Genomic DNA, 25572 nt, shown 5'->3' with positions numbered 1-25572 from the left:
ATGCCCTGTGGCATGTGTATCCACACACACACACACACACACTAAATAGGTTTGTCTTGTTCTTGCTTCTGGTTGCTGTTAACAAAATCAAGGGGCCACTGACATTTGTCATGGCTCAGGAGGTAAGGGTACTTGCCACCAAGCCCAAAGACAGGAGTTCAATCCCTAGGACCCGAATGAGCAGAGTGATCCTCTTATCGGCCACATGCAAGCTTACAAAAAAAAAAAAAAAAATTAAAACGTCTTTTTGATAGTGATTGCCTGGAGGCCTGCTCAAGATTAGGCCTGTTTAAGTCCTAAGGATGGTAGGCAGTTGGGGAGAAAGAAAAATTCCTTAGTCTCATTATCACTGGCAAGTTGCCCAAGACCAAACCTAACACCCTAATGAAACTCAGAATCATACCACACACACACACACACACACACTGTAGATCCTAAGAGGAAGGGAATCAGGAGCAACAAGGGAGAATAACTGGGGCAAATGTAAAACACACTAAAAAAAAAAAAAAAAAAAAAAAAAAAAACACTGCACTCTTACTATATTCTAGTTGAAAGTACTACACACACACACACACACACACACACACACACACAGACTACATAAAGCGACTTATTTGTCCGTTGTATTCAGCCTGGCGAAGTAGTCAGTTTCCAGGATAGTTGGAAGCGAGGCTGGCCAAAGCCCTAAGGGCCCACCAGATTGTGGGCCAAACTACCTATCGGATGTGTGAGCAGATGCTGAGATGGAACCTGTTGGTGAGGACAAGAGAACGCAGACTCTGTAGGGGAGATGAATGGTGGAGTTCAACGTGTAGAAACCTGTGGTTTTTTAGGTCCATTACGGCTACCAGCTCATGAGTGCAGAGTACAGCTGGGTGTGAGGGGCAAAGTGAAGGTCCGCCATGTTTCTAAGTCTAGCTGTCACTTTCCTTCAGAGTGAAGCAGATAACATAACAAACAGGACTGGGTCACTTATGACTCGGTTCACAGAAAACGCTCATCTGGGACAGATTACTCTCTCTACCCACTACAAATCCAACTGTTTGGACATGCTGCACACGTGCACATCTTTATACCCTTATGCTCTCCTAAAATATGCAAATTATTCTTCCTCCTTGCTGTCACCTCTTCAAGCTCTGCGTGTTGCTGCCTCTATCTCCCATCTCTCTTATTGGCACTGTGATCCACCTGGATACATCTTAAGAATCGATCCGGTCCATAAGAGACTACGGGAAAGAAACCTTTCCTTATATAACATTAGATATATCCTCAAAAGGAAAAGTATTTAGAGGGGACCTTTTCTTGTCACTATCACCCAAACAACATAAATACGGCCTTGGGACTATTTCCCTTGTCTGAGGAAAACCTAGGAATGACAAGGCACTCCCACGTTAGTATAGGCTGTGGGCATGCAGGGTATCACGTATTCAGACTCATCCCTGAACGAATAGCCAGAGACAACTGTTTACACATAGGACATGGTTTGGTGTCAAAAACCTGAGGTGTAAAGTACTGCATAGATCTACAGAAAATAAACAGTAGATCTGAAACTGTCCACCTCATGGCCACCCAGCTGCTGCTGCTGAATGGCTAGGACAGTTGGCCTTTGACACCTTATCCTACCGACCCACTCCCTACCAGAAATGAACTTATCTCTAGGTTGCATATTTCAAAGACACCCAGTGCCAATGGGCTCAAACTCATGATGAAACATGAAATATTAACATCTGTGTCTGGCTCAACATTTAACAGTAACCAATGACCTGAATGAAACGGAAAGAAACGGAAATGTGGGACCAGGGAGATATGGTTAAGAGAACAAGTTTTTCTTCCAGAGTTCCAGCACCCACATGACAACTCACAACCGTCCCTAACTCCTTCACTTCTGGGAGACCTCACACTCTCTAGCCTCTAAGAGCACCAGACACTCACGTGGCACACTGATATACACACTTAAAAAAAAAAAAAAAAGAAAAGAAAAAAAAGACAGGAAAATACACACTAATTACACAGCTTTTCCTTTGAAGGTAAAAATTTTATTTTTGAGGAACTTGTTACTGCACATTTCAGAGAGAGCTATGTAAGAAAGCAAAAATGTTCTCCCCTCATCCTAGGAATAAATAAGGGCATAAAATTTCGTCTTAAATCATGACACTTGGAAGTTTAGCACCAGCATCCAAAATGAACAACAAAGGAAAAAGAGCATTTACTATATATTTCAGATTTCTTTGGTTGGGGCAATCCCCATGTGGTATTAATATTTCTTCTTTTAATTCATATTACCAAAACAGTAAAAACCAGGAAAAAAATATAAAGCTAGTGGCTGCTGAAACTGGGGAGGCCGCTCTCCTGCGTCTGTGCAGGTTCCCGGGATGCAGCTTGATGGACACTTGCTGGCTCATTCCCTTTGTGGTTGTTGGTTTCGTAGAGAATAGCAGTAAACATTCTAATGTCCAAATCTTGGTTAGTCTTCCATTTTATTGCTTAGATGTTTCTTTGGTGTTGGTAAGGTCGTGGGTGTGCTTTTTGCCTTGTTTTTGAATGGTCATTAATTCTTAAGGTCACCTGGAATTAAAAAAAAAAAAAAAAAAACCTTAGCAAAAGTGATATACAATGACCAAAAGTTAGGACAAACAGGCAAAAATCACGTTCATACAATTCAAAAATTATTTGCAAGGCTCTAAACCAAGTATGCATCTTGCACAGGTAAAACAGGATGAAAATTCTTACTTTTGGTGAAATACGTTTATAAAGCAGGCGTCAGTACACAACAATGTACATGAAAAGCCTTGAAGGATGCCACCTGCAACCCAGTGTTGTGAAAGGCAGAACAGGGGGGTGGGGTGGGGTGGATGGTGGACCACGGACAGACGGGACTCTTGGGGCTTGCTGGCTATAGCCTGACTACACACAACGAGTGGGTTAGTGTAGTTCTGAATGGGGACTGTGTCCATTCTGCCTAGAGGACCAAGGGATGCTGCTGCCACCTGGCACAGCAGTGTGCTCTCTGGGAAAGCCAACTCCAATCCCACAGCATTGCACAGGAAAGCTCATTATGAATCCCAAACTGCACTCTCAAAAATGGCATCGACAGAGTGGGTTTTACAGTAGACAATGTTAGCAAGAAATCCATAAAAATCAGTTAGAAGGGCGACAAGTTAAAAACCTGGGAATGAACCAGGTGTGGTAGCACATGCCTGCAATCTTAACACCCAGACCAGCATGGACTGACTACACAATGAGCAGTAGGCCACCTGGATCTACAGAATGAGCCACCAGCATGGACTATACAATGAGCAGTAGGCCACCTGGATCTACAGAATGATCCCTGTCTGTCGACCTCTCTGCCCTCCCCCGCCAACCAAGACAAAGCCCAAAACCAAAATCAAGTATGGTATAAACTTTTAACCTAACGCTTGGACAGCTGCAGTTTCCTGGCTACATTTCAATCTACACGAGTAAGACAGAAAACAGGTGGTCCTCACACTGGATGCTCTTCTTCATTCCGTTCCAATACCTGTGTCACTTCAAGCACTCCTGTGACAGCCCTAGCCATCTGAGTCTGTTCTGCTCTCCCAACCACCAGCGGCCATCAATGAGGCAGAGAGTAAACTGCTGAATCTCTAGTCCCCCAGCAGGCCAGAGCTGCAGGGGCCTTACTAGATCTCAACTACACTGCACTGCCACAAAATAAGTAACGCTGATCAGATGGTCAGAGAAAACCAAGCTTGCGCTGCAGGTAACAATCTCCTGGTTTGGAACCTTTAAATTACCAAGCTGAGCCCAGTGTGCTGGTGCATGCTTGCAGTCCTTGATCAGAGGTCAGACAGCCGGAGCTACACTGTGAGACTCTTGTTTGCTTGTTCTTTGGGGCAGGGCTCTCTATCCGGAGCTCTAGCTGTCCCAGAACTCAGTCTTCTATGGGCTAGGAATAAAGGTGTACATCAGCACACCTAGCTACTAAAAACTTGTCATAAAAACCAAAACAAAACAATGACATTGACTAGTAGGTGTCAGAACAACACAGGTTTTCCTATGTGTACTTGCTGGGGAAATGCCTGCCACACAAGAATATTCTAGTGCCTGCCACACCAGAATAGAACAATTAAGAATCCCAGCAGTCACGGGTATCCTGTACAAGACAGAGGCAGGAGTCTGGTGGCCAGTGAATCTAGCAATGGACTCAGTGAGACCCCATCTCAACAAGGGAGTAAGAGGGAAAAGTGACCTCTGCTTTCTACACAAACACACAAAAGTGACTGTCGAGCCAGGCATGTGGGCACAAGCCCATAAACCCAAGCACTTAGGAAACTTGAAATAGGATGGTTTCAAGTTCAAGGGGGCAAGTACCAGGCCAGCCAGGGTTACAAAGCAAGACCTTGTCACAAAACACCACCAACACATGCATAAAAAAAAAAACCAGGCAATGGGGTGGGATACAACTCAATGGTTAAGAGTGTAAGTTCATCCAGAGGTCTTGAGTTTAGTTTCCAGTACCAACACTGGGAGGTTCCTAACTACCTATTCCAGCTCCAAAGGATCTGAGAGCCTCTTCTAGATTCAGTGGGCACTCACACTCACATATCCCCACACATATATATTAATTTCAAAAAAATAACACTGCCTAAACAAACAAATACAGATGATAAAATGGGGTCAACAAGTTGGCTCAGTGGGTCAATGTGCTTGCTGTGTAAGCCTTCTGTGTTCCACTCCCAGACTCCATGGTCAAAAGTTATCCTCTGACATCCACACACGACACAAATAAAAATGTGCATAAATGAAGGCTATCTTTGAAAGTGGAGATCATTAAACCCGTTTATCTCCTTATTTATACCTCAGCTTACTCAAATGGGGTCAATGCCCCCCCCATATATATATACATACTGTGCAGCCAACCACGCCCACTCCCTCACATCTGAGGCACAATGGAGACCACAGATGGACACGGTAGAATCAAAGGTGCTACCGAGAGAACAAGGCTCACCCTGCTGGTGGTGAAGGTGCCCGGGGGCCAGGGTCACTCGGCACTGCTCTGCTCAGCGGCTGGAGCGGGGTTCTCAGTTGGTGCTTCACCTGCCTTGGTCTGAAACAGCACAACCAGAATTAAAATCCTTCAGGACTGTGTGGTAAAGGGTACAGGTCTCACAATACAACTTTCTCACCTAAGAAGAAAACAACAATCAAGATTTCCACTTCTCTTGTATAAGTCAGAGATTAAGTGGCTTCTAGTTGGCCAATAAATACCCCTCTCCCCAGAGTACGTGGCGCATAATTACTGTCACTCTGTGCTGGCTCACCATCGATTCCTCCTCTACTAACTGCTGTCCTTCATCCCATTGTGAGTTCCCAATCACACTAGTGTTCTTCCTCCAGAGACTGTTAACAAGCTCACTATAGGCAGACAATTTGCTACAGATGGATCCTAAGCACAATGCTGTGCTTTTACGTGTCCAGTTTCACACACAGCAAGACCATCATTAGGATGATAAAGATGATGGCACAACTAAGATCATCTGGATTCGGCCCTCCTGGCTGCTGGCTTTACCTCTTTGCCATCTTGTGAAACAGTGTTCAGGGGGCGGGGGCGGCGTCGATAGTTGTAGGGGCGTCGGAATCCACGGCGAGCAGACGGCTGGTTTGGACCATTGGCCGCTTGCTGATTCTCTTTATCTTCAGCCTCTCCAATAGCAGGGGCAGGTCGTGGGCGAGCAGGTCCCCTAGAGCAGGGAATAGACATTACATGCGAACTCATACGGTGTGCATGCAGGCAATGTGTGAACTGGGTAGGGGTGAGGGTGGGGATCAAAGACACGGGGTTGCTTCACTATTGAGTAAGTGACGAACAAGAACTCGCTCAATGAGTCATCCACAGACCAGATCTGCAGATGCGGATGGAATAAGTCTTGAGGGAAAAACCTTACTTCTCCATTATTCTGCCGCTTCCCTTGTTCACACATTTGCAGTAAACAAGCACACAGTAAATACAGAGTCCTACAAGGCCCTCTGATAGACACCTAGGGCAGGGAAATGAAGAAAGAAGGGTGGCCCATCCGCCACAGAGGATGACCCAAGCCAAGACCAATACTCTTACTGAATTAACCATGTAAAGGAAGGTCCTGGTACAAATCCTTCCCCAGTGTATTTTACTTTTGTTTGACTAAATCCTTATTGATAAATTAGAAGGTACAGGTTGAGTATCCCTAATCCACGAATTCACAACACTGAATTTGAAATTTTTGAGTGCCAAAATAACATTTAGAATACCTACTAATACCTTGGGAGCATTCTGAATGGGGATTTTCCAGTTAGCATGTTCAACTAGTGAAACACACAAGAATGTTCCTAAGTCTGAAAGTGGGAACAGTTCTCTGGTACCCAGGTTTTAGATAGGGGAGGGGCAACATGTAAGACACACCATCCAGGAAGTCCCATTAGATCCCCTCACCCCAAGGGTGAGAAGGAACTGACAAAGGCCTCTTATTATGAAGCTTCCACAGTGAGATGGCTTTTGGAGAGCACCTGCACTCCAAACGCATGACCACTGGCCTCCTTTCCATCCTGGAGCCTGTGGTAAATCTGCCCTCTGACCTATTCACACGTGCTGAGGACACAGGCAAACACTATTTAAGGATGAAAGCAAACAAAACAGTCACACAAAGGATCTCAGGGAGCCCAGCCCACATGAGGCTTCGGGAGAGAAAAGGCACATTCAAATGGCCCGCCCTTCCCTAACAGTAACGACAGTGGGACTGACACTGGGATCTAAGTTTCACAGACCATTTGTTCATTTAAACTTCTTACCACTGAATGACTCCACCCGTTCTGACATTTTGAAACAGGGCCTCTCACTGTTAAGCCCTGACTGGTCTGGAACTCAAGAGATCCACACATCTCTGCCTCCAAGCTTGAATGGCCTTTTAAAAAAAATGTCCAATGTACAGATCTGAAGGCTACAGCAGAGTCCAGAAACATGCCAAAGGACATACAACTACTGAGCTCTTCAAGTCTTCAAGGGCAATGTGTTCCACAGCCAGATTCAAAAGCCCCAGAAGACTACCTTGATGATTAAAATATTCAACATCTCAATTTCCCTCCACTGCTGGCACATTAAACTGTCCACCAGGTAACTCTCATTTTGTTTAACTTAGTAAAAGTTATGCACTAAAAGCCAGACATGGTGTCAGACACCTATAATTCCAGACTTGGGAGGTCAAGGGGTAAGGCTATGAGGAGCCAAATTTGAAGCCAGCCTAGACTACACAGTGAACATGAGGTTAAGACTTGGCTATGCAGTATAACCCTGTGTCAAAACAAACAAAAGTGGAAAGATTAAGTTATTTATCTGACTTCAATTTGCAAGCCACGGGTAAAGCATCTTAACATTGTGTGGAGCCCTGGGCTCCATCCATACCAAAAAAGGAAGGAAGGAAGGAAGGAAGGAAGGAAGGAAGGAAGGAAGGAAGGAAGGAAGGAAGGAAGGAAGGAACTTTCAGGCTTGTAACCAAAGCCATCTTCCAATGTAACCCTCCTCCACTCTGCTGCCCCTCATACCTGCGGAACCTTGGGCGGTAAGTTGGATTCCGATGAACCTGGAGCTGCGCTCCTTCAGGGACTCCGTCCTTCATCTCTCCAATCTCACCAGCCTAGAGAGGGCAACGACAGCTGGAAATGAGTCAGGACACAGGGCAAGAAGGGTCAAAGCACATAGTCACGTGCAAATCAGAGTCAAGAGCTTTGTCACCGGGCCCGATGCTCCAGTAACAGCAGCCCGCTACTTACTGGTCATTTTTATGAATGACAGCAAGGAAAACTCATTCCTACTGCAAAAGCCTTTCCCCTATTCCTTAGCACAGAGCACCCACCTCCCCCGATAAGGTGAAATCCGACTCTTTCAATGCTCAAGGGACTATTTCAGGGGCTCGCTCATGGCTCTCTGGCATGGCTCTCACCTTGCACGTGCAAAGAACTGGTTCGTTCTCAGGACCAAAACCAAACCAAACAACTTATTTTATAAACGGAAATAACAAGTCTATTTCTGAGCAATGGGACATGTTTAATGGCTTCAAACTCAGATGTGCTGAGCCATTAACTTACACTGGTTTCCCACCCATGCCACTGTGGTAACAAGATCATGTCTGTGTTACCCATGGCCAGAAGTAGCCGCGGGTAGGACTGAAATGCCTGGTAGGATTTAAAGTCTGGGTTCAACTCAGTACTAACAAATCTCAAGCATAACTTTACCTATAGCTCTTCTTTGTAACTTTCCCATCTGCTCCTGTCAGTATGTGTTGTTTATTTGGGGGACGAGGTAGGGGAACAAGGCATTGCAATGCAGCCTTGGCTAGCCTGAAATATGGGATCTTCTGCCTCAGTCTACCAAGTGCTAGAATTACAAGTGTGCAGCCACCACCCCAGCTTAAAAATTCCTAGGCTAGGCTTAGTGATACAGTTTAGTGGATGCTGGTACCTGGCCTTGCACCCAGGGACCCACATGATGGAAAGAGTGCTCGGCCAGCAAAGTGCTTTTCTTGCAAGCTGGAGGACCTGAATTTGGATCCTAGTACTAATGTAAAAAGCCAGGCAAGCATCTGTAATCCCATAATTAGGGAGGCAGAGACAGGCAGATCCCTGGAGCTCACTTGCCAGTCTCAATGAGATTCCCCTGTCTCAAAAATAAGGTAGAGGGGGCTGGAGAGACTGCTCAGAGGTTAAGCGCAGTGGCTGCATCCACCCACAGCTACCACTAAGTCCAGTTCTGGCCTCCAGTGGTGCCAGGCATGCATGGAAAACAGACAAACACGAAGGCAAAACTGCTCCCAACACACACACAAATTAGTAGTCAAGGAATAGTAATGTAGACATCAGCAGAGGGGGGGCGCCTGTCTTTGACCTCTGACCTCCACATATCCATTCACACTCACAAAACAACAACCCATCCCAGCCAGGCATGAGAGCACAAACCTGTAACCCCAGGACTCCGAAGACTGAGGCAGGGACATTACCTTAAATCCAAGGTCAACCTAGGCTATACAATGAGACCCTGTCTCGAAAACAAAACACTTGGCTCCTCCTCAGATCCAACCACCAACCCTCCACCCTTTTAGGATAAAAGCAGCATCAACATTCCCGTCACTCACCAGCACGCCCCCCACTAGCCTCCGTGTGATGAATTTCTACTTTTACCCCATGAGGGCTTCATGGTCACATCTGTTCTCAACACGTGAAATAGGCTAAGCCTATTCATCTCTATCACTGATTAAGGCATGTCCGCCTCTTGAAACCACACCCACCTCTTTCACTGTAAAACAACCACAAATGGTTATACAGAACAATCCTCAGACCACATTAGAGTTTCACCATGTGTCAATGTTCCTTACAGCAGGGTCTACTTAGAATCATGTATTAAATTAAGCTTATTTATATTTCTTTTAGGTTGGGACGTTTAATCTCTCTTGGCTTTCCTGATCTGAGCACCTAAATTCGGGCTATGTTACATTTAATTCATGTACCTCTGATAGGAAAGGTCTCCACTGAATGTTCCATAAAACAGCCCCTTCACAGCCTGTCCATGTCCAATCCCTCAAAGGTTTCACATGTTCACATATGTATGGACTCCAGGGTTTCCATTTTGGTGATCGAGCTACAATCTGCTACATTCATTACTGGCCAATAGGAACTCCTGCATTGTGGCTCACAGCCTGCTGACAAGTCTCCAACATTCTTTAGATGCTTCCTGCCCTTTTGCCACAGGATGTTCAAAGGCTTGCAGTGTTCTTTCCAGACCCAGCTCAGAAAAAGCAAACATTTCTAGAAAGGGGCTTCTTTCTGTCCAAGAACTGAACCCAGAAATAACCAAGTAGGGATGAGCCGTGCTCAGCTCTCCTAGGGTGTCCTTGCTTTGGGGTCTTTAAGTAGCAATACATTCACAGTCCTAGCAGCTTTGGCAGTGAGTTCTTCATGTTACATAAGGGGCAAGTGGGACCAGGGGAAAGTCAGCACCATAAAAAACAAATCAAGAAAATACTTTCTCATGATTCTACACTGGCTACAGAGGACCCAACCCCATCACCGGCAACCGGCAACCGGCAACCGTCAACATCAAAGAGCACACTGCCTCTCTTCCCACTTCCTGACACATTACAGCTTCTCACCACAACACTCCAAGTTATCAAACCCAACCACCAATGGCGGCCTCATTTCCTCTAACTCCTCAACTTCCCTCCGTTCAGCTACTCTTGACCGCTGACTACTTTTTCTGCCAACCTTGCTGTGGAGGAAAGAAAGACTTTCAAAACAGTTTCAGCTTCCTCCTGAAACTCAACCTTTCTTTATTAGTCTCACATTTTTGCTGAAGTCCACAGAGGTAGCAAACTCCTCACACTACATACCAGGGAGCCTCACTTGCTCTGCCAGGGCAGTATGTGACTCACATGGACACTGTCCACAGTGGTGCGTCTCCGTGATTTGATCACTGTCCCCTACAGTCTGGTCATCAAGAGCAGACAATGTCATCATGCCTATTCTTGGCTTCATCACGTTTACAGGAAGACAAAGGTAAAGGTCCTTACCCAGCTTTAGCAGAATGACGTGCCTTCCTCAAGATCTCAGCCCCTCACCTGCACTCACCATCCCAACCACACACACCTGCACTTAACAGTCTCAACACTCCAATAACAACTAAGACAGGCAGAGTCACTGTGTCATTATCTTTGTGTGGGGGTGTTATGTATTTGCTTGCTTTCCTTTTTTTTTTTAAATTAGTTTCTCAAAGCAGGGTTTCTCTGTGTAGCCCTGGCTCTTAGAACTCTGTACACCTGTACACCAGGCTGGCCTCCAACTCAGAAGCTGTATTAAAGCCACGGGACAACACGCCTGACTATATGGTATGTCAGTATGGGTACAAAAGTACGACAGGATACCTGTAGAGGACAGAGGTCAACCCGAGGTGTGGGTCCCTGCATCCCACCATATCTGAAACAGGGTCTTTTGTTGTTGGCTACTGTGGAAGTCAGACTAGCTGGACTGCAAGCTTGTATTTCTCCTATGTCCCCAATCTTGCTGTAGGAGAACATGCACGACACACCAGGCTACGACCAGCCTTACATGGCTTCTAAGGATCTGAGCCTGGATCTTCATGCTTGCACGGCAAGTGATTGATTGGAGAACCATAACTGGAATCACCAAAGTTGCTAATCTTAAAAGAACATTCAAATCTATTTGTAAGAAAAGCAACAAAAACATGGAAGCCACACTACTCGGTTCATAGGCCACGGGTTAGAGGACGGATTTCAAACATCTGCCACCTGGAAGGTGCCACCGTGGTGCGTCCTCTTCTCATCAATGAATCTTAAGTTCAGGGGGCTCTATTTGTCAAGTGCATACACACTACTACACTTGAAAACAGACGATTTGGTCACTGATAAATGGCCTTTAGCATTACACAAACGGCACCACTCCACAAAACTCCACTCTGCGGTAGGTGTCAAAGCCTTTTCTATCTGGACTTTAGTAGTTTATAGCTACCCTAGAGATCTACCTTCATTAATTTATTTATTTAAAAAAAATAATTTACAACAATGACGTTAAAGAAGCCTAGTTACACTTACAAAGTTTTCAATTTCGGCTGTTGATCCACTTAAGGAGACTTAGTAATTATGTACCAGCACTGCAATAGTATGCATGAAAGACTCGATGCAGACAACCAACATGTGTTTTTGTTTTCAACACGGAATGGCTATGGTCAGCATGCATTACAAACAACCACATGCAGTTATGTGTTGCTGAGAGTAAAGCAAGCTACTAGAAAATCAGCATTAAGTCACACGATACTCCATGACACAAAGGAATCGTTGTGCTCTGGTCTTCAGTATGAACTATACTTTAAATTTTAAGGATATGGGATAGAAGCACTATGGTCTCACAAGTATGCTTACACATGCCAACTAGTGTGGTTACCCCCAGGCAGTCACTGCTAAAGCATCATAACCAACGTTACAACCCAGAGACTGCTCTTGCCCTCATTTCCTAGAAGCCCCAGGGTTACCCGGAAGACGTCTACTATGCCCCATGTACCCAGTGTTCCCATATATCTGACAACTACTTGTTATTTTTAGCACATTTGTCAGGGGCAGCTGTTGGGAGAGTTAGAAGGGGAAAAACAAGAAGCCTTGTAGAGTACAACAGTCATGCATGATGGAAATGGGAGGAGTGCAGCAAAGAGACTGAACACAATGTTCCATCAAAACATTTGGGGGAGGGCAGGGGGTGGAGCCCAAATGCACTAAGGAGAAAAGAGCTGTAGCTGGTAATAAATAAAGACCCAAGTTCCCTGGGGATCAAACAGTGGCGTAAAGTTCATTACAGATTTACAACAGCTCTCCCCATTTCCAGCACTCCATCCAGCTTGCCTGAAAACCAGCTCTCTCCTCTAATTTGATACTTCACATTTTCCATTGTGTTGAACCTTCATGTTTTATGGAACGTTCTAGTAAAGGCATTCAGTGCCTCCACTTCACGGGTGAACAATGATTTCCCCCAAAATTTGAAATAACCAGCAGCAGAAACAGGATTAAAATTTAGACCCTTTGAGAGCAGAGTCCCAAGTTCTTAACACGTATCGTCTGTATCAGTATGTAGCAGACACAGGCTAGCCCTGAACTCAGACTCCTCCTGCATCACCTGACTTGGTATTCTTAACAAGTCTACAAACTAGACACCCTATCCTATTGTCTCCTATGATATGCATGTTCATGATGCATTTCAAAAAATGTTTCTATGGGTGTTCTCAACAGGCAGAGTGGGGGCCTTGGCTCAGCTTTGATAGGATAGGAAGCTGCAGGCAATGTGTTACTTCCGGTAGCTGGAGTTGGAGGAGGAGGAGGAGGAGAAGGAGGAGGCAGAGAAGGACGAAGGGTGAGGACTGCTGAGGAAGAGTCCCAGGTGCATTTTACCTGCATTCTGTTGGGATGGGGAAAGACCCGTGAGCGACGGTCAAAGGTCTGTCCCACGTGGTAAGGCGGGAAACGCCGCTGCCGGTACGGAGGGCGATACTGGGGGCGGCGCAGCTGATTCCTGGCCCCAGAGAACTGCCCATCTGTGGCAGGGGGCTCAAATCCTTCACTGCTGCCGCTCCCTTCCTCCTCCTCCTCCCCAGCGTACTAGCGAAGCAAAGAAACAGAGTTTCAGAAGAAGTTACAGCCAGGCAAGAACCAAAGAATACCACTTAGGATGGCTATCACCAGGAAACACCCACAACTCCCAGCGCAGTGACCGTTCATTGTGCAGACACGACACTGTGCAGACACAAGGCATGCAGACCAAGTGATTGCCTGGGATAAACTACATGGAGATTCAAGTAGATCTATGCAGATAACATACTGAGCAGCAGAAAAGCAAAAGCAATCAATCTATTACCAAGTCTAATGGCACTGAATTAGAACAGCAGTGTTACACTGTTTGGCTCCGTTCATGTGTCTCCCAAATTTACCCAGCTGGGAAAGTCAAGAACTGTCAAGAAAAAAAACTTTATGATATCATCAGTAGATTTGACCTAGGCAGTATGCTTCCTAGGGCATCTGGGTCTCTGGAAGCCTTCCCAGGGCAACAAAGGAAAAGCACTCCCAAAACTCCACTAAGATGCTCACCTCTCACCAGCGTATGGTGGGATCTTCCAGTATACAATGGCATGCAGTCTCTCAAAAGCCCAAACACAAAACAGACCAAGAATCCGACTATCTTCTAATAAACCATACATCAGACACGCAAGGGTGCAGTGCGATGCCAGTCTGCTCTCTCAATTTGCACAGGATTTTCAACTGAAATGTTTGATCACTATGTAGTAAGTTATTTTATGTTAATTTTAATTTCTAATAATAGCAGTATCAATATCATCAACAATTCTGGGATCTTTTAACACCAGCTAAGCCTAAAAGTGGGTTCAAACATCAAAAAGCTCAAGGGCTAAGATCTATTATGCCCTTCCCTTTGAATATCTAGAAATAAGGTTTAACTATATTTTAATGGCAGTAAATCTTAACACTAACCATTTCTAAATATAGAACTTAAAGGGGAATTAATTACTTATTTTGCCTATTCTCTATTTTAACTAATTAAACTAACAACACCCCTCAAGAATTTATCTCAAATCTCACTTAAGCCAGTCTTACAAGAAATACCTGTAATTCCTTTAACATGAATGAAAATAAGCTAATGACCAGTTTCTCTTAGAGGATGGGTTTAAAGATTCAGAGTCTCCACACCAAACCCACACACCCAACTAAACTCCCCACAGAACTGGTTTTTTCTAACTTCACAAAGCAACAGCACACTGTTCTCTGGCGTACCGGGGTGTAACTCAAAGGCCCATCCGTGTTAGGCGAGCGCTCTACCACTTAGCTATAACCCAGCCCTCTTTTTACTTTTCATTTTGAGACAGGGTTTCACTAAGTTACTCAAGCTGGCCTTGAACTCACTCTGTAGCCCAAACTGGGCTTGAACTTGCGATCCTCCTGCCTCAGCCTCCCGAGTAGCTGGGATTACAGACCTGCGCCACCAGGCCTGGCTCATTCTACTCTTTATAAAACCTGTATGAATAAATGATGCATAGTTATGTAAAGATATATTTTACATAGAAAATATTCACCACATCAATTTCTGAAGGCACATCTCCTAAGTTCATGCAGCTAAATCTTTCATAAAGACCTTTGTGAGGCAATCAGAATAGCACCACCACTGCTGACTATAGTCAGGAAAATTTAAGACCTCCACATAGATAAAAAACTATATCTTTTCCAGTTCTTGGAGGGGAAAAATTTTTACCTAAGATTTTCTATGATGTTTACTTCTGAATTGACCTAGACATCAAACAGATCACAGCTAGAGATCTGGGACATGAACAAACTTAACATCACCATAAAGTAAACTGCCCACCCCTGCCTATCCATCAAAGCTTAAATGGTATAGTCTGGGGGCCTCAAGTTGATACTGGGGCTCTTTCTCAATCGCTCTCCACTGTGTTTGTTGAGACAGGGCCTGTCACTGAACCTGGAGCTCATAAGTTCAGCTAGGCTAGCCGGATGATGGGCTCCAGGGTTCCACTTGTCTCTGCCTCAGCACCCAGCAGGTGCTGCTCAGGTGTTCACATTTATACGGCAGGCACTCTGAACTTTCTCCCCAGCTGTAGTGACTTTTTTAAAAATCAAAAAGAGTAAGAAAAATATAAACAGAATATATAAACAGATGTAAAGAATGCAATAAGATCAAGACGGGACATGGGACAGGAACACAGGACAGTTTGGAAAGCAGAGACACTTAGGAAAAGATGTACATCCATCAAAATGGAGCCAAGTATTCTCATCTGAAGATTTCCCTTTTCCATTTTTTTTTTTTTTTTTTTTTTAGATGAGGTCTTACTACATAGCCTTGGCTGGCACGGTATTCAAGAAACCATCTGCCTACCCCTGACCCCCCATGTGTTGGGATTAAAGACATGAACCATCCATCGTACCTGGCTACTCTGAAGACATTTTGTTCTTTTGAGATTTTTCTAAATTTTCTCTTTGTATGGCACAAGCAACTTCCACACTGTGCTCTCAAAAGTACCCTGACATACATGCGTGGTGTTGGCCAGGTTCTTCTTCCATAAACATCAAAATGTAGACTATTATATTAGCACACCTTCTTAATTCAAGCCTAGCGAGGTCCTCACAGTTGCAATGGGGTTCATTATGTTTACCTTTAAACTCTGCCTACAAATGCTCCAGCAGATTCCCCTGAAAATCCTTTCCCCTGGACTGAGATGAATGTAAAGGCCAGAGATCAATAATCACCTCTTCTTTCCTCTGAAATAAGAGCCAGCGGCTTCCCCCTCGCTGAGTCGCTCAGCACCTCTGCGGCCAGCATGCACAGTGAGTCCCAGACATCCCTTACTCCTCCTTGCCAACAGAAAGCAGGCTTTCTTAGAGGCCAGCTGACTTAGCACCAAGGCAGAAGGAAACAGGTTGCATAGCTGTGATAGGAACCCCAATCCTGGTGCCAGTGAATGCCACAGAATGAGGGTCTGGCCAAAGAGAAAGCCTTTGGATGTAACTGAGTGTCAACTTTCCAGTAAGACAGGTAGCTATGAATAAGATCTGGGCAACACAAATTCCCCTTCGAAAACTAGTCATGTCTCTTCATCTCCAGGACATGGCATCTTCAAATACGGTACTTATCCGTTCCTACGGTCATTCAGTTTCAAACATGCGACTATTTGCAACCATCGGTTAGGGACAGACAACATACATTACGGGGAGGTCCACGGCGTCTGCCATAGTAGCCGCGCCTGTAGCGGCGCCGATCAGCAGCGTAACGGCTCCCTTCCACAGGAACTCCATCTGGCCCAGTCACATTAGCTGCTTCAGCGCCCTGGGGAAGAGAACACAGAGGGTCTCCAATCTTCCAAGAAATCAAGTAATTTCCTCCAGCAACAGACAGCTGCTGTGTTAAGAACTCCTACTGCGATTCTAAAAACACTGTTTTTACCACCTCAATGAGAGTGCCTGACCTCTGGAACTACACACCCCCTTGTCTGGTCAGCCAAGTTTAGGAGCAGTGCATGTTTTGTAGAACACGACTGACTCAACACACTTCTATGGAAGACAGCTGACATACAACGAAACCTACCACCTACCATGTGCTGAAATCTGTGGTCCCCTGAGATGACCACTGGAATCCTGATAGGTTGGCTCCAGCTGCTCTGATGAGCTAGCTCTGAGTTACTACTTAGTGGGAAACATCTCCGAGCTTCTCAGAAACAGGGAAGAAAAGGCCCTGACTTAGGAACAGACTCCACACAGCCTTCCTGTTACATTCTTAACAATGATTTAAGAGTTTTTTTTCTACCCCTAGGTGCTGGGGCGGAAGCTAAGGACAAGCATGCTAGGCACAGTGCTCTAACACTAAGCTATATCCCTAGCCGCCACACCACCAAATTCACAATCATGCATGGAAAAGCCCCACTTGCTTGAGATACAGGATATTCTAGGGACCAGGAAACTACCACCTCTCCCATCTGAGACCTCAATCACTTATTCTTTACTAAGCAACCAGGTGCAGAGGTACAGAATGATCTGGCCAGTGTGAACCCTGGCTACCAAGCCCGGGGTTTCCCAAAGTCATCCCGTATACCTGTCTGGACCCTCAATTCTGGACGGCATGAGATCAGAGACAAGAACACCTACTGGAAAGATTTGTCTCCTAGGTCCCTTAGAGCAACCTATACAAGGAATAGGTTGCGTACACTACCCAGGAGGTTGCTGTCTGCAGCCATTGCACACCAGGGTCCACCACGAGAGGAAACTGGTCGGCTTAATTGGTTGCAGTCAAAACTTGCTGGGGGGGGGGGCGCGATAATGCTTCTGAGGCAGAGCTAATGTACAGCACCAGCTGGCCTTACAAGTTCGCAGCATTCTTCCTCTCTCAGTCTTTCTAGTGCTAGGGTCACAGGGAGGTACCGCCATGTCTGGTTTCTGTGGTGCTGGGAATTGAACCATGGGCTGCATGAATGCCTGCCAAACAAGCACTCTACCAACTGGGTTACATGCCTGGCCCAAGACAGTTTGGGGTCCAAAATATAACGTATCTTAGACTTTAATAAACTAGCATTTATTCCAGAGTTCCTTTATTAAACAAGAAAACTAAAATATATAGCCTACTGAATATTTATAGTGGCATCCAGTAAAAATATTTCTGCCTCCACTTCCTCCTATCATAAAATACTTACACAGTATTATTTCACTGAGGCTGACAAAGCCACTTATCACACAATAAAGCTATGTGCGGGCACACGCTCCCAACAGCAGCTTCTCACCTTTTCTCCTTCAACCACATCAAACTCTACAGTCTCTCCATCTCCCACACTGCGCAGATACTTGCGTGGATTGTTCTTCTTGATGGCAGTCTGTCAAGGAAAACACAGAACTCCCTTGGAGACATATTCCAACACTGCAATCTATTTATCAATTTCACGTTAGCCAAAATACTGTTTCTGTTTCTGCATTTTACTACCACTACTAATAATAAAAAAGAATTCTTCCACTACCCCAATCTCCAAACAACATTCCACACCACAGTGCACGTTTCTTTCTTGGTTTCTGGGATGCTTCAAAATGCATCCCAGTTGGTGGATTAAAGAGTAAGTCACTACTGTGCCCGCTGTCACTCAGCCAAGACTCTTACGTCAGTTACACCAAGCCAAAAGCCTCCTGAGGTTCTTTCTGTCTATGACTCCTCCTTCCACAAGGGCAAAAATGCCTACATGAGAAGCTACATACACATATAAGCACAGTTTGGGTATAGAGGTTTTATTCACAAGAGAAACTTTTAGCCTCCAAAGCTTTTTGAAACAGGGTGGCAGGCTGGAGCAATGGCTTAGTAATTACGAGCACACACTGCTCTTGCAAGGACTTGAATTGGGCTCTCACACCTACAGTATGTGGAAGATAACGACCTGTCACTCAGAGGCTCTGGCGACTCTTCTGGTCTCCAAAGGCACTGCACTCATGTACACATAACCCCCTCCAACACACACACACACACACACACACACACACAAATAAATAAAAGCTTAAATAAAAAGGAATTTGAAAGAAATGTGTGATGTGTGGCTGGAGAGTGATGCATGCCAATAATGCTAACATCTGGGAGGCAGAAGCCGTGGGATCAGGATTCCAACACTAGATTCTTTCTCAAATGGGATCAGGATTCCAACACTAGATTCTTTCTCAAACAGAGACAGGCTTAGTGGCTAATGTCTGAAACTATGGACACTTGGGAAGAGGGGGTAGGGTATTGATCTTGAGGTCAACCGAGGCAACAGGGAAGTCAAGACCAGTGTGGACACAGAGTCAGAAATTTCCACACAAAGGTAAATGAATAATAAAATGAGCGATTAAAAAAGGGATAAAATATCAATGAGATAATTATTTGTGACCACAAACACTGTAATATAACGAATAAACAAGATCATCTCAGGAACGATAACATGCAAGTGTAATCTGGTCTCAATGGGCTAGGCTATTTCAGGAATGATAACATGCAAGTGTAATCCAGTCTCATATCCACAACCCTACATTGTATCTGTGGGGTCTCAACAACAGTGGGTTCTCAACATTTCCCTCCTCACATGCCAGCTGTCAGCAGAAAACTAAGGAAGATGCCACTCTACACCAGACACTTGCACTACATTGTCTGCTTAGGAAAAGGCCCTTCCTCTTTCAAACACAGACAGAAAAGAATCCTCAACACATTTCCTCTTCCCTGGCAGGCCATCTCTAAACAGTTAAAGGACTGGGGAGTTTCTATGGAACTAGGTCAACCTTATTTTATAAAGCGATTAGACATGTATAATCCAGCCTTCCTCTATCTACTGAGTGGGAGGGAGAGAAGGGGGAAAGTGAGCCAATAGGGCAGAGACCTCACCCTCTCTCTCCAGGAGGCGGCAGCTCAGGACAGGATGTATGCACACACAACATCAACACTTAGCCATTCCAAAAACCAGCCCCTCCCTGCGGCTCATTCCCTCTTTCCTGTTAAACTGGGCAGGCCCCAACACACTGAGGTGACTCACCATACAACCTCATTGGGCTAGAATCGGGTCATTAGCTCTAGGAGGCCACCACCAGCATGGAAACCCCTTTCTCCCAGCAGTCATTGGGGGGGGGGGCTCCTCCCAAAGGCCAGATGTTAAGATCAACACTTCCTTTGCAGTCTCCTAGGGCTTATCAACCATCCACTCCAGCTATCTACATACAACAGAAATGTATCCCACAGGACAGACATAAAGGACAGAAAATACAGCTACGGTTTTTATAAGTGACTATCTCCAACTGCCAAACTCCAGCCACACTTTCTCCTCAAGACACTAAAAATGGCATGCCTCTTTCAGACTGGATACACAAAAGGAACAGCAAGAATGGATGTAACTTCTCCTAACCTACTTTATAAAGCCAACAACCTAGGATAATAAAGGCCATCTGAGGACTGAGACATATGAAGCAGAATTCCACGATGCCCATTCTCTTTCAAACAGAAGGGAACTGGAGGGGTGGTTGTCCTTGGACCTGGACACGTGCTGGAGATGTCTTACTCAACAGGAGGGAGAACTGTCTAACGAATGGGAAACTTTTTCTCATGTCTGAGACACACACATCTATCTAACTTTCTACTTCTGGGTACTGTTCACAAGACAAAGGAGTTTTATCCAACACCAGCTCAGGCAAAAGCCAGGTTGGCTCTGGCCAAGCACCAAGGAGAACCACACCATCAGGCCAGTTAAGAAGCTGACACTGGAGCAGTTGTTTTGCTAAGGACTCACAGGCTCTAAAAACCAGAAAGTGGCTTAACTAAGTATGACTTCACACAAACTTGAGAAGAAACAACCCAAGTGCTTGAAGACAGTTAATATGATGGGATAAGAAGGATTACCTGCTACTACTCTTAGAAATGTTGATCTGAACTCCCATTCAAAAAGAAAACAAAAAAAAACAAAAAAACAAAAAAAAACAAAGACCAAAGGAGTTCAGGATACTGCAATCACTTGCAGAACTCACACAGCCAATGTAAGTTATCATTGCTAGAATCCCTCTTACCTGGTGTACAAACACATCTTCTTTGGTGTCATTTCTGTTGGGAGGCAGAAAAAAAAAAAACAAACAAACAAACTCACAATTAAAGGTTCTGACCACTCAGAGAAGCTTCAAAGAACAAATGTACTGAGCTGAGATCTCAAGACCTAAAAACATCAACCTTTTAAATAGTCTGTCTTTTCAAACAGACGCCTAGAACCAATTCCCATAATCCTCATCTCTCCCAGATGTCCCTGCACTGCTCCACATTGCAACGCAGAGATCCAAGCACTGGACTCCACACAGAAACACCCCTTTGCTCTCATGTCTTTCTCAATCACATGCTATGTAATCAGAGACCTAAATTTTCCTCCCAGCAAAAGCAAGACAGTCAGTCAAAAGGACAGGGCACAGCTGTGAACTAGGCTCTCCTTACACTGAAACTTAAAACAGCCCTCCTCCCACCACCCCACCCGAACCTCCACCCCACCAAGACAGATAAGGAAGAAAATGGAGGAATTGGTTTTAAAAAGTAAGGAAAAAGAAAACCTCCAACACCCTGCAAAACATCCCCATGTCTCCCAGCAGCCTGTGGTTACCTTCATTCCCGGATGGTCACAAGGCACCATGGTTTAAACACTGGTTTCCTCACAGGACTTGGGACCAAACCAGAGCTGGGCTTACGGCCCCAGCTGAGTTACTCGCCAGTGTGTGACCTTAAGGAAAGCCGCTTAAACAGGCTCTCTCTTCTCCATCTGTGAAATTATGGAGAAGGACTAAAGTCCTTCCCATTTGACTGTAGTTTTCATCTCTGTCCTCTTCCAAATGCTAGAGTATATGAATGCTTTTAAATGTCTTCATATAATTAATGATCAACAGCAGGGATGAGGATATTTACCGGGCTTAGGAATCTCAAGATGTATACATACAGCCTATTAATAAAGCAGGACAATGGATTTGTAACCCTGTTGCTACAAGGTGGGTACAAAACACACAGACACATACCGATTTATAAATCCATATCCATTTCTGACGTTGAACCATTTGACAGTGCCAAGGACTTTGGTGGCTAAAACAGGATTAAGCAGATATGTTAGCACCTGACCTACAAAGAGATAAAGCTCATATCACTAAGGTCCTGATATCATTACACAAAGCCTAAACACCCTTGAGTGAACCATTAATGGCTTAATTCCCCCACCCCCCACCACCAAAAACATGGAGAGGAATGTGGAGTTGTGATTATCTCAGTATCTCTACCAAGACCTCAAGGGGCGGTCACGTGCCTGGAGAATTCTTCGATAATTAAAACTGAGAAAGATGTTTGAGGGAATGAGCCAGTTAAGACTGGGTTCTAAGGCAGAGGCAGCTGCATGTGCCTGTAAACCCAGGACTTGGGAGGTGAAAGCAGGAAGATCAGTAGTCTGAAGCCAATGTGGGCTAAATAAAACCATCCTTAAAAAAAAGCCCCAGGAAGCTTGGTGATAGAGCACCTAACATTCCAGAGGCAACAGGTGTGGCCCTCAGTAAACAACCACATCAACAACTAGCAAAGACCAAAAAGAAACATTCCAGTTATTCATAGACATTTCCTATATGCAAGGGGAGAGCCACAGAGGATGTGCCGATAGCTAGGCCATCTTATCATTTTCATACTTTGAAAGACAGGCAAACTTTAATAAGCAGCACAGTAGCTCCTTCTTAGTAATCAACCTACAAATATGTAAAGAGACTTGTCTGGTGGCCAAGTGAGGGCTGCTCACCAGTCCAGAGTAATACTAGAACCAATGCTGCCTCACCCCAGTTCTGTACTTACCACCCATGGCACAACAGGCCCTTTGCACACCAACAACTCTACCTGCTGCCTTCAACAGCTGAGAAGGGGACCCTGGCACTCTCTAAAGTCAACCTGATTACTGTCTCTATTCTGTCACAGGCAGGATAATTTCTCTACAATGCCTCACTTGAGGATTCATTAAGAAGAAAAAAAAATCTAAATTTTGTAGATAAACATTAAAGCATTTCAAATATGACTGCTGGAATCAACGACGAATGTCAAATTTAGTATCTCTGGGAAACAGATTGGTCTAAAACCAGGAAATCACAAGACAATCATCAAGACTCAATCAAATGGAAAGGCTGACAAGATGCACTTAAAAAGGGACCGTTCAGGAGGGAACAGTGCAGATCCAGGCTGCCTCCCTCTCGGGGAGACCATGCTGCTCTGCGTGTGACACAAGCAAGCCCAGGCTTGCACAAGCATCTTCGCTTTCTTTGAAAAGCTATTGAGCCTTTCGCTTAAAACCAACCTAATCTGAATGCAGAGCAAGGGGGGAAAAACTGACATTTCAGAAAACACCCAGAAGGGGTCAGGTTTGGACAAACAGTATGACCTCTATGTCAGGATTCTTTCTACATGCGAGGAGGACCTTGTGCTTCTTTCAAAACCTCTGGCCCTGTAGATACACTCAACAGTTCTGAAACAAACTGACAGCAGGGAAACCCTGAGTTAGCAGAGTGCGGTGGTGCACACCGGTAATGCCAGCCCTTGAGAGGTGGAGGCAGAACCATAAGGAGTTAAAAGTCCTCCTCTGTTACAAAGTGAGTGAGGTCAAGGCCAGCCCGGGCTACTTCATGAGACCAGCCTGGAAAAAAATGAAACAGAAGCACAAAACCAGAGGACACGCAGAAGGAAGGTTAAGGGGCAAAGGCAATGATAATACCACAGGGGGATGATGAGAAAGAGTCTCAAGTCTATTCCCAAGGCTGGAGGTGGGTTGTTTTTTTTTTTTTAACTTCTCAAAGTAGTTTTAAAAATACTTTTTGGCTGGGTGGTGGAGCCTTTAATCCCAGCACTTGGGAGTAAGAGGCAGGTGAGTCTCTCCAAGTTGGAGAACAACCTGGTCTACACAGTGAGATTGTCTCAAAGGAAAACAAACAAAAACTAATCCTCCAAATATTTCCAAGGACTTAATATAACCAAACAAATTCCCTCACACTTTGTATTAATACTACAAACATATCCAAGCACACAACAAGGAATTGGTGGAGTTCTCCTATCCAGTTCTTTTTACTCATGTCAACTGTTTTCTCTAAAGGACTACATGGTATAAACCAAAGTCGAGGCTCCTTTGCAAGGACCAGAATGAGAGCATCCAAGAACAGATATCCATTTCAGTCAGCACCGGGTCCAGAACATTTTGGGTATCCATGTGTCTGCTTGGCACAGGAGATGGCAGACCACACTGGACAAAGACAAACAGTGCTCAAGTGTCAGGTGGAAGGCTTGTCTTTCATTTTGAGAGTCTGTACTTTGGAGTGGTAGGATGAAAGACATCAGGCTCGTCACCAGGTATCTATCTGGCAGAAACAGAATTAACTGTTGGAAACTGCGGAAGTTAACCTTCATTTATCAGCTTCCTCCATCTCCAAAGACATTATCTACCACAAGTGCAAGGATCAAGTGAAAACCTGTAGGATTGCATCTGCCCCTCAGTAAGGTATCATTAAAGAACCTGCTTTGATTGGCAACACAGGGTTCCCATCTATCTTTCATTTTGTGTGGATGTGGTCCAAGCAGCTTCTGGTGCAATGTACCACAATGCAACACTCACAAGACTTTTTAAGGAACTTTTTAGTGCAGATGGGGGGGGGGCGCACGTAATTTGGCAGGCACTGAGTTTTCAAAGCCTTGGAAAAAAAACAAGAACCTAAGGACCGTCGAGAACGCCACATTATCCCTTCAGCTTTCTTGCTTAAATGGGGAGGAGGCTCGGAGGGCAGGCGAGCCCAGTCGGCCCCACCCAGAAACAGTGAACATTTCGGAGGCATCCCACGCCATCTGTTAACTTTCCTGTTTCAGAGAGCGAACCACATGCGCCGCGCACACCACTCTTCAGCGAGCTTATTCGCCACCCACCTGCTCGGCAAGCCCGTGGAGGGCCTCACACCCGGCGTTCCTTAAGGAAGACGAGGACACCGAAACACAGGACAAGACCAACAGCCACTGCTGCAAAACCTCTGCCCCCTAAAAATCTCCAGTCTCCACCTTCCCGTTTCCCTTCCAGTTACAAGTCCCAGGGCAAACCATGTTTTGGACGCACGTCCTGCTCCACTTCCGACCGACCAAGTTTTTCCGCAGCCGCCACACCACGTGCGTCCCCGGCGTGCGGGGAGAGTGACATGTGCAGCAATTGGTGGGCACTGGGAGGCTCTTTTGCAAGTGTGCCACGGCCAGGGGTGGGGAGGGCGCCCGCCCCAAGTTTCCCGAGGCGTTGCAACATCCCTGTGCCGGCATGTGGCGGGCAGGAGCATGGCGGCTGTCCCAAACCCACGAGGGAAGGGCGTCGGGGACAGACACCTGACTCTCCCAGGCCAGGAAAAAAAAATACAAATAAATAAATAAATAAAACCCCAAAAAAAGCAATAAAGTCTTCCCAACTCACCCCGCCCATCCCTCCCCCGAATCCCATCTCCCCTCCCAAGGAAACGCGCTGCTTTCCGGACCTCCGGCAGAGACTCCAAGTCCCGGCCCACGTGTCCCCAGCCCGCCCTGCATCCGCGTCCATCCTCGCCGCCGCGTCTCCGGGGCTGCACCCGAGGACTCACCGAGAACTTTCTTCTCCGCGTCCTCGCTGCCCGCGGGGGCTGACGAGGCCGGGGCGGGTCCGGGGGCCGCGTCTCCGCCGGGGCTCCCCGCGAGCAGCGCGGCGGGCGCCGGGGCCTGGGGCGCGCCGCCGGCCGCCGGGCTCTTGGCGCGGGGTCCGGGGGCGCCGCGGGGCGCGTCGCCGCGGCCTGCGGAGCGTGGTGCCGCGGTGGTGGCCTCGCCCGCCTCGCTCATGCCGCCTCTCCGCTCTCTCGGGCACCTCGGTGGCGCGTTGGCGGCGGTTAGCGCGGTGGCAGTCGCGGCGGCCGGCTCGCTCTCGGGGGCCGGTGCGGATCGCGCGGCGCGCGGCGGCGGCGGCTC

At 46.0% G+C, this 25572-nt stretch overlaps 1 protein-coding gene and 1 non-coding gene across 3 annotated transcripts; both read right to left on the bottom strand.

Annotated features, from left to right (window-relative positions):
- Positions 1-2014: 2014 nt before the first annotated feature.
- Ybx3 (Y-box binding protein 3) lies at positions 2015-25572 on the bottom strand. 2 transcript variants are annotated; one of them, XM_027429857.2, is made up of 10 exons: positions 25215-25572; positions 21612-21675; positions 20631-20664; positions 17852-17941; positions 16285-16407; positions 12954-13160; positions 7555-7646; positions 5549-5720; positions 4988-5086; positions 2015-2565 (listed from the first exon to the last, which is right to left on the bottom strand). In XM_027429857.2, the coding sequence occupies exons 1-9, from the start codon at positions 25444-25446 to the stop codon at positions 5021-5023; spliced, it is 1080 nt and encodes a 359-aa protein (XP_027285658.1). In that variant the 5' UTR covers positions 25447-25572; the 3' UTR covers positions 2015-2565; positions 4988-5020. The 2 variants fall into 2 exon arrangements, with proteins under 2 accessions (XP_027285658.1, XP_027285659.1); XM_027429858.2 differs by lacking the exon at positions 12954-13160.
- Positions 17230-17363, bottom strand: LOC113837138. Its single transcript, XR_003487799.1, has one exon. It is a non-coding gene; the product is annotated as a small nucleolar RNA SNORA70 (small nucleolar RNA).

Source organism: Cricetulus griseus, chromosome 8, assembly GCF_003668045.3.
Source record: "Cricetulus griseus strain 17A/GY chromosome 8, alternate assembly CriGri-PICRH-1.0, whole genome shotgun sequence".
NCBI lineage: Eukaryota > Metazoa > Chordata > Mammalia > Rodentia > Cricetidae > Cricetulus > Cricetulus griseus.
Note: the sequence above shows the minus strand (reverse complement) of the source record. Positions and strands in the feature narration are given on the sequence as shown.

Bases quoted from the DNA above. Each gene is read 5' to 3' on its own strand.
- Ybx3 (XM_027429857.2), bottom strand. From the start codon at position 25,446: ATGAGCGAGGCGGGCGAGGCCACCACCGCGGCACCACGCTCCGCAGGC. The intron at 20,665-21,611 runs GTATGTGTCTGT...GCCTCCCAACAG, and splicing joins GGATATGGATTTATAAATCG to AAATGACACCAAAGAAGATG. The intron at 13,161-16,284 runs GTATGTTGTCTG...TTGCTTCGCTAG, and splicing joins GCCGTGGACCTCCCCGTAAT to TACGCTGGGGAGGAGGAGGA.